Here is a 13,495-nt window from a genome sequence, read left to right on the forward strand (position 1 = left end):
TCGGAAAGATTCCAGCAATGTGGCGATTGATATTCCGTGTCACCTATTAGAGTTGGAGCCCACCATCTGACATACTGCGCCGGTCTGGGAGAAAGTCCAATCCTTGGGCGGCGAACTAGACGGCGCGCAGTGGGTCGTAAAACTCGTACTTTGGCTCGCATGATTTTGGTCCAATAGGGCATCAGGTGAATAAATGACTTGGCAGCCAAAGTGAGGTCGTCGTCTGCAAAGGACATCCCGCTTTGGGTCTTCCATCAGCAATCGTCACTGTTAGTAAATAGCTCGGCGCGGCAATGCAGGTGCTACTAGTATCATCAAGGACAAGAGTCATCTTCGTCGTCATCATCATTCCGATTATCATTTGATCTTTGGTGTAAACGTTTTCTTCTAATTCCGTACTCCGTAATGGCTGTTGCCCGCTCGCAAACGACGTGTCATGGCAACTGCTCCATGCCTTACAGTGTTTGGGCCGTGTGTCGTGGCTCTACAACGGCCAAGCGCGTGCCGCTTTACAGTTCATCCTTTTCATCGGGCTTCTTGACATCTTCGTCCTCGCAGGCTACCGGCGTTCCCACCTCCAATTTGTAGACGCACTTCTCGGCCTCGCTAACCCGCCAGATCTCTTCCTTTTCCGCGCATCCGAGCCAGACGTCGGTTCGTCTCTGAGGGCCGTTCCAGCATGTCTGCCCGTTCTCATATCGCATCACCATTCTGGGACCGCTGCCCAGTGACCTACCGTCCACCCTCTCTTCCTCGTCTGCAATCGCAATCTCGGTTCGCTCATAGTTGCCCATGTTGGAGTGGGCATGTCCCTTCTTGGATTTTTGGAGCGTCTTATCGAGCCAGCAGAGCTCGTACGTATACTCGCCCGCATCAATCTCAGCACACTTGCCCTGGAGAGCGCGGAAAATGTCAGATGGCCCATAATCCTTCTGGATGTCGGACCTCTCTTGGTCAAGCTCCCTGGTCTTGTGACCGAGCTCCTGCTCGGCTGTTTCGGCCGCCTCCCGAGCAGCCTTGACAACACTCGACTCCGAACCATCAGTGGCAGGATCGGCCATCATGCCGTTGGAAATCAGCCATTGACGAACAATCCTGATTTTGTCGTGAAGCACATCGCGGATGAAGGGAGGGATGTAAGCGTCAAAGTCGTAGACTAAAAAAAGATTTCAAAGTCAGCAATCCCAACAAAAATAAGAATAAAAATAAAGCGACAATGACAATAAGCTGATAGTGCTTACGGATGTCCGTGTCATCTTGCTGTTCTTCGAATGCTTTCCAGTTCACTCCGTTGGTCTCGTCGTCCTCTTTGAGGATCTCGTTGACATCGGACTCGAGGAACTCAGACTGGTCGGCGGAGGCTTCGCGGGCTGCCCAATCTTCAAAAGACTTGATGGCAGCCTTGACTCCCTCATCGTTGGAGTTGGGGTCATGGTCTTGCTTAAACTGCATGAGAATAGCCTCGAGCTCGTTCTTCTTGCTACGCATGATTTCGCGGTCCTCCGTGACCAGTCTGAGAGCCTCTCGCAACTCTTCAACTCTGTCCTTGGCGAGACCAAGGAGGATGCCGAGTTTACCACCGCGACCGCCTTTACTCTTCACAATCTTACCTGCTTCTTCGTTTTGGACTTGAGCGTACTTGCGCTGCAAGTCTTCCTTCTTGGCCTCGAGATCCTTGACGTCCTTCTCCAGAGCTGCAATGCGAGCTTCCGCACGTTGACGAAGTTCCGCTGCCTCTTTGATCATTTCTCGCTTTTTGATGTTGGCCTTTGCAACGCTCTTCTTCCTCTCTTCTGCCAGTCTGCGGTACTCTTTGCCCATGGCCGCACAGCGGTTTTCGCACTTGACACCGTTGACACTTCCATTTTCATCTGACCCATCGCAGCAGACATCGTAGTCACAGATGCCATCATTGACGAAGGTGAAAGGAATGTAGCCCCCGATGTGACCCTTGTTGTTACACCAGAATCCAGGCAGGGAGCGAGTGGCATTTGTAGTCCCAGAAGGGCTGCCGATCAGGGGCTGCTCGGGAGAGCGAGGGTCGATGAAGGCACACGCAGCAGTGCCAGGCTCATCGGAGCCGTCTGGGCAATCGCAGGTGTTGTCATTGACGCGGTCCGGGCTAATGGTGATGGAGGGGTTGGCGATGCAGGCAAACACCTCCTTGTTCTGGTAATGGGAGATGACTAAACAGCATTTGAATCAGCAATTGGACATCAATTGGGGTCCAATTGGCCTTGGTTCCACTTGCAGAGGCCATGAAGCAGTAGCCCAAAGCTGCTGAAGCTGGACGCTTCACACCGGTCCTCTCTTCTCCTCTCCTCTGCTTGTAAGGCCGCCACTTTCAACTGCAATGAATAGCAACAATTTGACTTACACTCGGGTCCAACTCCGCGCGGCACGCTGCCAGCAGCAGCCACTGTCAGTGAGCACACGGCGCCCAGCAGCGCCAACGTCTTTGGGTGCTGCATCGCGAACAAGTTGCAAGTTGCAAGTTGCAAAGGGGGTGATGTTGACACAAAGTGGCTTGTAGAGCCCAAGCTGTCTCCAAGTAGACAAAGTGGCAGTTCCCCCCCCACTGCCTTGGTGGAGTCCCTCCTACTATGTAAGCCTCCTAAGCCTCCTAAGCCCATTATCCGGCAAAGCTCCGGCATGCCAGATGCCGATAAGATCCATGTCCCACACCGCGGGGTTCCAGGGGAAATGCGACTTTGATAGGTACCCCTCCAACGAAAAAAAAGTTACGGTGGTTTGACAGCTCAGCCGCAAAACTTACTGTCATTCTTAATCCCACATTCTTTTCTTTTATTCTCGTCTGATGGCTCCAGCTCCTGATGCTGCGGCTCTTGAGAGCCTCGAGACGCTCGTCCAAACCGCAGGAGCTCTCTTGAAGCAGCTCCAAGACGTGCTCGGTGAAATCCGAAAGAACCCAGAGGCCGTCTCGACACCAGCGACTTCGGCAACATCAACAACGCCTCTCGATGCCATCGCCCTGGCTCGCGACTCTGCTACTCTGATCAAAGCTCATGCCACCAAAGTCTCGCTGCTTATCATAAACAAGCCCTTCACCCCGAGCGCAATCTCCTCTGTAGTCCGCGAGCTTGTCACCGGCCCTATACCCGGTCTTGCAGCTTCCGTCCAGGCTTGCGATTCAAATGGATTCACCTTGGTATTTCGGCGCGAGTTGGCGTGGCGATGCCAGCGCGTATTGGTAGAGCTGGCCGATCTCCTGCAGAAGATACCCAAGGACGGGAAAGTCTTGACAAAGGAAAACGAAGGGTTTGGTGCCTCAGGAAAAGGCAGCATTGCGTCAACTGGTGTCCTCTGGGCTGCTTGCGACAAGGTTATCAGCTTTGCTAATGGCGGCGTCAGCGGATTCTTCGTGGAAAAGATGAACGAGTGGAAGGATACCCTCAACGACATCATGGAAGAGATGAAGGAATGGGGCGATGAGGAACCTGATGAAGAGGGCGATGAGGACGAAGACGACGAAGACGAGGTCGATGATCTTGCTGATCAGGTCGGGTCAACCCATATATCGACCCAAAACCTTCTCGACGACCTCATGAATTCTCACCGAACCATCCCTGCCTCAGACCCTGACGGCATCCGGCCCCGCCTCGAATCGTCCCTCCGCCGCCTGCGCCTCGTCATCCTCCTATACCAAGCCATCACCAAGCGTCGCATGAAGAAGCTGCCCCCCTTGCCACAGAGCGACGCCAGCGGAAAAGTACCGCGCCGACTAGACGAGCTCGCTACCTTGCTGCAGAAGCTCCCCGATAGTTTCGGGGATTTGGCGTGTGCCTTTTACGAGCTGCGGCCGAGGGAGATTGACGATGCCATGGACCAGTGCTTCCTCGATGCGTTTGCCGTGAGTGAGCTGCTGAGCGAGAGCTGGGACGGCTCGAGAGATGAGTTTACGGAGTGGACAGAAAAGTTTCAAAAGGAGATTAAAAAAGCATAGCATAAACAAATGAGAATTCCCATCAACTGCCACCACCCTATATTACTGCCAATACTGTTGATCCATTCCACCAAGGCCACGTTCCTTTGCCCACGCATTTTGCATTTCCCCTCGATATTTCCTTATTTCCTCCTAATAGTCCCTTCCCACAGCCTGCGCGGCAGATCCATCACACCAAACAACCAATCAATACACCCCCTTGTCTGCCGCCTCCCCAAGAGCGGAATTCTTCCCGCAATATCTATAACTTGATACTTTGAAGCCATATCCAGTAAATCCTGACACTGATAAAAAGAAAGAAAGAAAGAGAGACTGTTGAATAACAAATTCTGCAATGCACACTCCATGGTCAATACCCCTAATATATATACATATCCATATACTCTCCAGTAGATATGTCAAAGACCCAAAATAGGAACAACGAATGCGCCACCTCCCGCTCGCCTCAAAGCGCCAATGTCTCATATTTCGCAGCCTTTCCAAAAGAGGCAATAACTTCGCGCGGCAAGACAAAGAAAACCCCAATCAATCTGTATGTTGAAATGATAACTGGAACACGACTTGTCCTTGATGACGTTGACACTTACGACTCAGCAAGAGGACATGCGGAACCTCTATTGTGATTCACAAAGAAACGTGAAAGAAAAAGGGGGTGAAAGAAGAAAAAGAGCACAGCCATCTTGTGATGTTATTCTATTCATAGCCTAATGTTCAACAGTCGCTGAGTACATACATCCGCTTTACATACTTTGCACATATACTACACGTCAAATGGTTCAAACTGCGGGCTCCCTTTATCGTTGCCGTCCTGGTCCACGGAAAAAAACCCTTTACTCCATGAAAGAAAGAAAAAGAATGAACACTACCCCTTGTTGCACCAAGCCTAATCCCTCCCGGCGGCATCATCATCATCATCATCACGCTAATCGGCGCTGCGGCCAACTCTCCCCATTCTTCAATGCATAGCCTGAGTAGTTTCATGATGCTCGGACACAAGGGACGCTCCCAATCGCTTATCCTCTGGTCCACCATCTTCAACAGTTGGAGTCTCTGGAGTAATGGTCAACTCTGGCGTGTCAAGAAAAGGCGGCGCGCCCAGTGAGCTATGCTCTCCCTCACTAGCACTGAAAACCGTCTCATTGCTTACGCCCGATGTTTCGATTTTGAGGCTTCGCTCTATATGCTCAGCGTTACCCTCTTCCTCCTTTTCCTCCTCTGGGACTTGAGAGAGAGGACGAGCCGAGCCGTCACCCAGCTCCACTTGCTGCGTTGCGGATCCATCCTCAAGGTTGACACCAACAATCTCAGCCAGACTGCTGAAATTAAACATGGGCTCGTTCTCTGTCTCACCATCGCCGCTGTCACTGCGATTGCCCATGCTCCGTCTCTTGGCTGCATCCGAGTCGCCAAGCCCCTGCCCAGTGAGGCTACCCGATGGGCTATCCCCCAACGACGAGCCCAGTGACGATGCGTTGCTCATATGTCGCAAATGGGAACCTCCTCGGCTGCTCGGGGTAGGAATAGGCAGGGAAGTTGAGGAAGTCGCTTCTGTTGCACCTGGTTGGGGTTCACGTTCGACTCCTTTGCCCTTATCGCCGGGGCTCTCCGCTTTCACATCTTGATTTGGAGGATCCGCTGCTTTGGTCGACTGTGAGGCCGATGGCGAAGCCGATTGCAGAGTGAGCTCTAGTCGCAAATTGCTGGCCGCGCTATTTCCTCGCTTGCGACCAAGATGCAAGGAAAGACTACTTCCACTGGCTCCGCTGATGCCGCCCGCATAAGGATCTTTGGCTTGTTTTTTAAGAGCTTTACGCTCCGCCTTTTCGCGTTCCTTTTCTCGCTTCTTGGCTTCCTTCTGAAGAGCCTTCTCCACCTTGCGTTTCCGTTCCTCCTCAGCCGCGAGCGACAGTCGAATCGCTTCCATGAACATCATTTCCTCAAGCTCCTCCATTCGAGTACGACGGGTGCCGTCCGGATTCCGGCTCGAACTTCTTTCGGTGGGCTCTTGGCCTTCTGCGGTATCGGTTGCACCCCCGCTGTGGCCTCCAGGAGTGGTGGTGCCGCCGCTGTTCGTGCTCGTGTTTCTCCGGCTAAACCTGCCTGTACGTATCCTTGACCTAGACTCATTGCCTCCTATCAAAAAGGCTGCGGTATGGAGAGCGGTGGCTGCAGCGGCACGGCGTGCTTGGTGAGCACGAGCAGTGGCCAGTTTCGTAGCCCAGTCCGGTCGAATGCGGTCGGTAGTAATGACATTGGGCGCGTTGGCCGATAAGCTATGCGCCCTTCTACGTCCTGTTGCAACGGGAGCGGGGGCCAGTGTAGAGTTGAGTGAGCTCTGAGAAGACATGGCAGTGTTTGAAGCTATGTTGGATGAAGAAAAGGTCAACCCGCGTCGAAAGGGGGGCGGTTCATATGTGACGCCAAACTCGGGTTGTTGGCAATAGGGGCATGCCGAAGGCTCTGATATCAGCATTTCAGGGGGGTCTTCCGCCGACAGCCCCTCGTTTGGATCGCGTGCTTGACCATCGGGATGGTGCTCGGGAAGGTGAGGATCGGCTCGCTTTATCTGTACAAAGCATTCGCTACAAATCGGCTGGTCACAGCATCTTGTATGGTTGAGGTAAGGAGGGTATGTCAAGAAACAGATGGGGCATTCGGAGGCATCCTTGTAAAGATGAACCTCAAGTGGCTGGCCGTTGACAAACGGGTCATGGGGTAGATTGATCTCCTTCGGTGTCAAGTCAGTCGAGGACGTATTCCGAGAGCCCACACTCAAGGCTGCCGCTAATGCTCTCGCCCTTGGTTTTATGACGCCTCTTGAGGGGCCGGCCGTCGATGGGGAGGGCAAGGCAGAGCCACTACCTGAGCCACTACGATCTGAGGCAGTTGAGAGAGTCCTAGGTCCCATCTCTACCGTCAGACTGCTTAGGTTATGGGTAGGAAGAGAGTCAGGTGGCGGCGGCAATCGAGGTATCAAGTCAGGGTCAGGAGGAGCATCGGCTGCCGGAATGGGCAGGCCACGGGCCGCCGCAATAAGCTGGTGTTCAGCCCAGTTATCAGACCAGTCATTGAGGCCACGCCAAAAGGGTGCCATTTTTCGCTCAATCTAGCGGCTCTAAGTTAGAAATGCGAATAATGGAGCTCGTTTTGGATAGCAATAACATACCTGCAATTGTCTGACAACAGCCTTGTTGAAATCCTCAGTCCCGACATAGGTTCCCATGGTGACGAGATAGCCTCCATCAACGTGTTCCTCTCGTATACTCCGCTCGCGGTCTTGGGCTCTTTGGAGTCGCTCACGTTCAAGCTTCCGTGCTTCTCGTTCTTGCTTTGTCTCGCGATGTTCGAACGGGGCGTCTGGGCGGTCTCTACTTCGGGACCCAGAGTTTGCTCCTAGGCTAAGAAAGCCTCGCTCCGACCTCATTAGCTGGAGACGTGGATCACCCAAGGCACCACGAGAGGTATCTCCCAAGTCGAATCGCCGCCCCCGGCCATCCTCGGGATAATCGGAACGGGATTCCTTTGTGTTGGTATTGCCCATTGTGAGAATGCAGAAAATTCGCAACGCAGTGTAGAACAAATTTGGAAGAAGAGAGTAAACAAAGAGGCAGAGAGAGAGAGATTTCAAATAATAATAAATGAGGGGACTACCAGGCTTAGAAGGTAGTCCAGCAAGAGCCAGTAGGGTGGCCGAGGTGTGAGCTGATCCTACTCTAATCTCAACAAAAGACTCGCAAGTCGTCTCTCCAGATCTGCTGCACCTGTTCGTGAGAGCCGGCGCGGAGATGCTCGGGGGTCATGCGTCTAAAAGAGGGCGCACAAGAGAGTAGCTGAGAGACAAGCGCCTCAGCTTCCTTTGCGATCCGCCACAGGAACTGGCGACTTCAACAGGAACGGCTTCAGACTGCTGCACAAAGCAGGTGTTGCATAGTGGTGTCCGCGATTGACGCCTTTGACAGGCAGCCAGTGCTTCGGGGGGCAGAAATACCGAGCGCGTGGTTGTCGGGCGACTCGAAGATGGCGGGTGGCAAAGGAGGAGCTTCGCACGTTGATAGTCTTGCACCAAGCAGCAGCAGCTCGATCTGGACCGCCTTAGTCGCCGGATATTGGCTTGGCGACGGCAGCTGAAAGACAGGCAGAGGCGCAGAGGCAAAGCGCAAGGAACAAGGCCGCAGATGAGACGATCAGAATGCGATGCGATGCAATGCGAATGCGGGTGGTGATAGTTGCGTGCCCGGGAAAGGCGAGGTTGGTCTGGATGTTGAAAGCGGGACAACGATAACGGTCAGCGTGGGCAGAATCACCTCCCCCACCTGGTTACAATGCAGATATGGGGAGCTGTCCACAAGTACCCCAGCCAGGGGAGGTACAAATCCGGGCTGGCGAGCCTGTGGACGGCAGCCACAGCGTTCTAGAGCGTATGCTGTGGCCACTTGCTGGGCTGCGCTACAGCGGCTGCGGTGCCCTGAGGCGGCCTGGAGTCGCCTGAAACGGGCCTCTGGCAGCATCGAGTGGACTTGGTCCCAGCACTATTTCGAACATGCGCGTTCTTTCAGCCTGACGTCTACATAGAGTACATAGACCTGGAGGCAAAAGATGACCTTGAACTGGCTTAGTAGCTTATCTTGGATTGAATATTGCAAGGTTTTATACAGATTTGTTTCCGTCTGATAGGATGCGCCTGATTGCGCCTCTCCCATGCTCACCGCAGCTGGTTTGCTTCCCTCTGGATTCTTCCATGGAAGCTGGAGGCAATTACCCGGTCAGCATCCAAAAGTATCTCTCGACCACCAGGTACTTTCGGGACAGCCGGACTCAGTCCGCTTGTACTCGTACGCGTAGGTGCTAAGCCCAGGCCCAGGACCATGTGCCCTGCTAACAGCAAGACCAAGCTTCGTTGCTTGCTTCATTTCCCGGCTCTGCGTGGATGATGGGCTTGTAATTATAATCATTGGGCTGCTTATTGCTTACCTCGAGGTTTATTATAATACAGCCGTGCGTCTTTTATTCTATGAAGCCATCCAAACTACCAGACTGCGCTCGAATGGCAGCGCAAACGAGGTTGTCCGTACATGTACTCACGTTGTCATTCGTTTCTTGTATCTTCCGAGACTCTCTCTACAGCAGTACTCGTACAAAGTACTCATACAAAGTACCTCCACAGCATCCCGGAACCGGACTTGGTTTGCCAAATGCGCCCAAAGCCGTTAGCCAGCAATCCTTCGAGCTTGTGCGCGCGCCATTATAGTACTCGTATTCTGCCAGAAAGTGTCCTTTTTCTTCCTATCTTCAATCCATCTGCTTCTCGAAAGCCTGTGGGTGCTATCCGTGGTCCTTGCAAAATATATGCAGCCCTGTACTGTGTCACAGCATATTTTCTCATTATGAGATCACTGATCGGCACGCCTACGAATCAACGTCATCAAAGCACATGTGAATTGCGGTCCTTGGCTCCGATCCCGCTGTTGAAAGGCATTTAGCCGGCAGCGACAAAATTGAAACTAATAGCTCAATAGCTCTAGATTCGTGCTGGCCTGCAAGGGGAAAACAATGGACTGTAAATTTCAAGGCGAGTCTATTATTATATGGATGCTAAGCTAACTTGGTAGATTCTTTGTCCGGGGTATCTTTGACCAACACAATGACATGCAATATTATGCAGCAGCTCTCAACGCTCTATATCTATGCTATGATTCCATCACCAATCTATCTTCTAGGAGCCCATGCCTGCAGCCAATCTCTCATCTTATCCAAATTGGCCTTTTCGTTTTCAGCGGCGGCAACGCACCACTCTAGATCCCAGACCTTTTCGGCCGCCACCAATTCTGCCAGTTTGCGGCCTGTCTGGCTTGATTCGTCTACGCAAAAGTGGCATGGTTGCGAGGCGTCAAGAGCTCCTGGAAGAAACGGCTTGACGAGGGGAAGTGCGGCCGCGGCGGACGATCCCTTGGCTTCGAGGCCAGTGTTGGACCGTCCCGTCTTGCACCATTCATTTGCGCAATGTGGCTTCCCGCACCCCGCCATCAGCTGGCTAAGATATCGTCTCTCAATTCTTCGTCGTAGAGCTTTGCCGTCGGGGTCGTGCATGCTGACGTACAAGGGCCCGAAGCATAATGAGCAGAGGCCGATGTCGTTGCCCGGGGATTTAACTTGAGAGCCCGCCGTGCCAATCTGGCCCTTCGACCCAACACCGTATAGTGTTCTTCCGCAATTAACATTTCGGCAGACTGAGGGCTTAGATCGAGTCACTTTGTCGAGTTCATGGTGTTTTAGATGAGTTTCCATGTCTCGTAGACGAATGATTTTGTCACACAGATGACACTCCGTAGTACGGGCTCCATCCGCTAATTCATGAGCTGTCATTCCCGAGAGAACAACCTCGGGTGACGGGTTGAAGGGGTCGCCTTCTTGAGGAACTTCAAGATGGCAAAATCGGCAGAGTATAATTTTACCGGGACAAACGCTTGTGCGGTGGCGTGCTAGATCCGAGAGTGAATTGGTTGAAAATTCACAAGCTGGACAGTTCCGGTCTGTGTGAAACACCTGGTCGTGTTTGGTTTTGCTAAGCGTTGAATCTCCATGAGCCTCGTCGTGACTGCAATGCCAGTGGGCATCATATTCGGGCGAGCCTTTTTTGAAGACCGACTTGCAAATAGGGCAGAGAATATTGTTCCTCAGACAGAAGTTTTGGTGTAGAACCATGGTCCGCTTTGGAACCCATTGTAAGCAGTTTGAACACTGTTCCTCATCTGAAGAATGCTCCGTTTGGTCGAGCTCCATGGGTTCATCGGTAGATTTTTCTTTCAGAGAAGCTGTCTTTGCTCGAATGGTGTACGTGTAAGGAGCTGCACTGGTCGACGCCGCACCAGAGTCAGTATCCCGGTAGGCGTGAACCGATATAAGGAGGCTCTCCGCATCTTCAAGCTCGACATTGGTTGGTGATATCACGATGGACTTGGTGTCATGCTGAGCCGGTGAAAAATCCCCAAAGACATGAACTGAATCTCGAGGTAACGCTCTCTGTTGGCGCGATTTCGGTGTAATAAACAAGTCCAGACCATCTGCATCAGAAATCCCACTTAGGGAGATGACTAGGTCCTGTGATCGATCCCATGACGGAAGCGTATAATCGACATATTGACCAGGCACTACTTGCCCTTCCGTGTCTTTCCAAATGCTCAACTCACCGCCCTTGGAACTGCCAGAGGAAGCGCCCGACTGCCCTTGGGCAATGATCTGGCGCATTGTCTCTCGGGCTTGCTCCTCATTGAGAGCTTCAATATCAACCTCTAGATCCGTATCGATTACGCAGATGCCGTCACCATCCGGCGCAAACTTATCCACTAAGAGCTTGAAATGTTCTCCTTGAGAGCCTTGAACAGGAATGACTGTATTCTTCGTCAATGTTGTAAAATTCTGCCGCAGTTGACGTTCCAGCAAGGGCTTCCAATCGTCTGGATTATACCCAGCTTCGAGGGGCCGCAGCCGTACGTATGTTCCTTTTTGAAGCTCTACAGCATGTACAGTTATCCTGCTGCTCCCCGAGGCAGCATTTTTGCTCTCCAAGCTCTCAGGATCTTCGATATCTATGACATCGGGGGTCGTTTGCACGTAATCATCGGAGTCGATGGCTAGAGCCTCGAGGAGCAGTGAACTCAACCCAATGGTTCCCTCTGGCGCAGAAAATTCTCTGATACCGGCGTACACCACATTGTGGTTCTTCGGATTAACAAGACGGAATATGAGAGGATTTGGAAGTTGTTGCGTCTCTTGTCCGTATGACTGGCTACTCAGATAGCTAGAGCCGAAGTAACCGTTGCTACCATTGGCAGATCCTGTTGCTGCTCGGGAAGACGAAGCTGAGAGCAGCTGCTGGAGGGCAGAGGGAGGGAGAATGATCTTGTCTCCCGGAAGCTTGCTGCAGATCGGATCGGAGGGAGGGAGTATGGCGAACGTGTCTGACCACCGAAGAGAGATGGGCTCGTCCATGTTGGCTTGATACTATTATGCTACGCCCAGACGCAGCTCTTTGCTATGAGAGGAGAAGATGGGCAGAGTGTCCAAAGAAAGGGACGAAGCCAGGGAGCCACAGTTGCACGGAGGTTGATCAATACAAATAGCTTCCATTTCTTAGTTGCCGCAATATCAACGATTAAAAATAGATCTCTGGATTACCTACGCCATTGCGAAGGCGACAACTGGAAGACGCGGCCAGAAGCGCCTAGAGGGGCAATTGGGATAAGTCAGCATTCCGTGCAATTCTACGAAGCACGGATTTGGTGTTCTGCAGTATCAGGTAAGCGCACGTGCCAGATCACGTGCAATCTGCGTGATGCTTTCGTTGCAGGTAATGACTGGTCTTTCCTGAGTACAGCACCTACAATTCATCAAACATCATGACCCATTAGAAATGCCATTTGCAATACAGACACACAGCCAAATGGAGAACTCGCCAAATTGAAGCTCAAAATGTCACTGGGGCTTGTTGCTGCTGACTAACAACGATTAGGAGAGGCATCTGCGGAGTACAGATGCCAAGTTGCCCCGCAAAACGAATGAGCCGCTGTGAGACCAACGCTCTCCCCCACGTCGAGAGATCTTGCTCATCACTTCGGATGCTGGACGGCAGAGCTCCGCCCTTCCGGTGCATGCAGACCCTTGAGTTGAAATGAAAGTGACATCAAAGAGGGGGCCGGGCGCGCTCGTGGGCGAAACTGGTCTGGCTGGCACGGCACACGTCCTGCAGTCTAGCCAGCGCTGCCACCAAAGCGCGCTACACTGAAAGAACAGAAGATGGAAATCTTCCAGTTGCCCAACCACACGATACATGTCAACGGTGCTCTTCCTTTGTTCCTCTCAAGGGACCCCGCACTCCACGCTGCAAGATTCTGGACACGGCGTACTGTACAAGTACTCATGCAGCTCTGGATGCTCTTCCAAAGGCAGGGGAGGGATATGAGATTTTGTGGGGTAACCGCGTTTGGGTGGCGAGAGCTGTTCTCAAAGCTTGTTATGTAAGGAGGATTCGTCTCCCAAGATCCAGCCAGATTATGCCACCTCGTGCATGGTGGGAGCTCCCAGAATGACGAATCTCTCGGGACGTTACATACCTACCGAGAGTACTACATAAACGCATTACGTCTTGGCCGCCCATTCGCCACAAACAGTCCCTCCATCTCAGCCGATGATCCATATCCGCAGGAATTTACTAATTTGTTTAATATTTAATCGAATGGAGGTTGCTTCGGTCTTTCGGCGCTTCTCCTTTTAGGCTCACCTCGCCTCGCCTGGGCCAGTCCGGTCGACGCAGCCGCCGCTGGCGCTGCTGAAAAACCACAAAGGAGCTCACCTACAAGCTGTTGTTGGGGCAGGACGACAAGACCCCCCATCTCGCTATACGGCGCCCCCAATCTCCCGTGCGTTGGGATTGGCCACCATAGTCTGATAAGGTGAAGGTGTCGTCTTAGTCCAAGATTGCCCTGTCTTAGCCAAGCTAGCCATAACCCAGGCGCCGAGAAGGTCTATACTCGA

At 52.5% G+C, this 13,495-nt stretch overlaps 4 protein-coding genes across 4 annotated transcripts; 1 reads left to right on the forward strand and 3 right to left on the reverse strand.

The window, feature by feature from the left end:
* Positions 1-315: 315 nt before the first annotated feature.
* On the reverse strand, positions 316-2,499 carry TRIVIDRAFT_86774 (uncharacterized protein; the record flags this gene model as incomplete). The annotated part of the gene is made up of 3 exons (XM_014102140.1): positions 316-1,156; positions 1,242-2,186; positions 2,378-2,499. 3 exons carry the CDS (start codon positions 2,469-2,471, stop codon positions 510-512), a joined length of 1,686 nt encoding a protein of 561 aa, XP_013957615.1.
* A 346-nt stretch (positions 2,500-2,845) lies between these two features.
* Positions 2,846-3,964, forward strand: TRIVIDRAFT_24487 (uncharacterized protein; the record flags this gene model as incomplete). Its single annotated transcript, XM_014102141.2, has 1 exon — positions 2,846-3,964. A coding segment is annotated over one exon (1,119 nt), but the record flags the coding sequence as incomplete, so codon positions are not given.
* A 955-nt stretch (positions 3,965-4,919) lies between these two features.
* Positions 4,920-7,505, reverse strand: TRIVIDRAFT_113608 (uncharacterized protein; the record flags this gene model as incomplete). The annotated part of the gene is made up of 2 exons (XM_014102142.2): positions 4,920-7,070; positions 7,131-7,505. The coding sequence occupies 2 exons, from the start codon at positions 7,503-7,505 to the stop codon at positions 4,920-4,922; spliced, it is 2,526 nt and encodes an 841-aa protein (XP_013957617.1).
* A 2,165-nt stretch (positions 7,506-9,670) lies between these two features.
* On the reverse strand, positions 9,671-11,953 carry TRIVIDRAFT_147517 (uncharacterized protein; the record flags this gene model as incomplete). The annotated part of the gene is made up of 1 exon (XM_014102143.1): positions 9,671-11,953. The coding sequence occupies one exon, from the start codon at positions 11,951-11,953 to the stop codon at positions 9,671-9,673; it is 2,283 nt and encodes a 760-aa protein (XP_013957618.1).
* Between the last annotated feature and the right edge of the window lie 1,542 nt (positions 11,954-13,495).

Source organism: Trichoderma virens, assembly GCF_000170995.1.
Source record: "Trichoderma virens Gv29-8 chromosome Unknown TRIVIscaffold_5, whole genome shotgun sequence".
Lineage (NCBI taxonomy): Eukaryota > Fungi > Ascomycota > Sordariomycetes > Hypocreales > Hypocreaceae > Trichoderma > Trichoderma virens.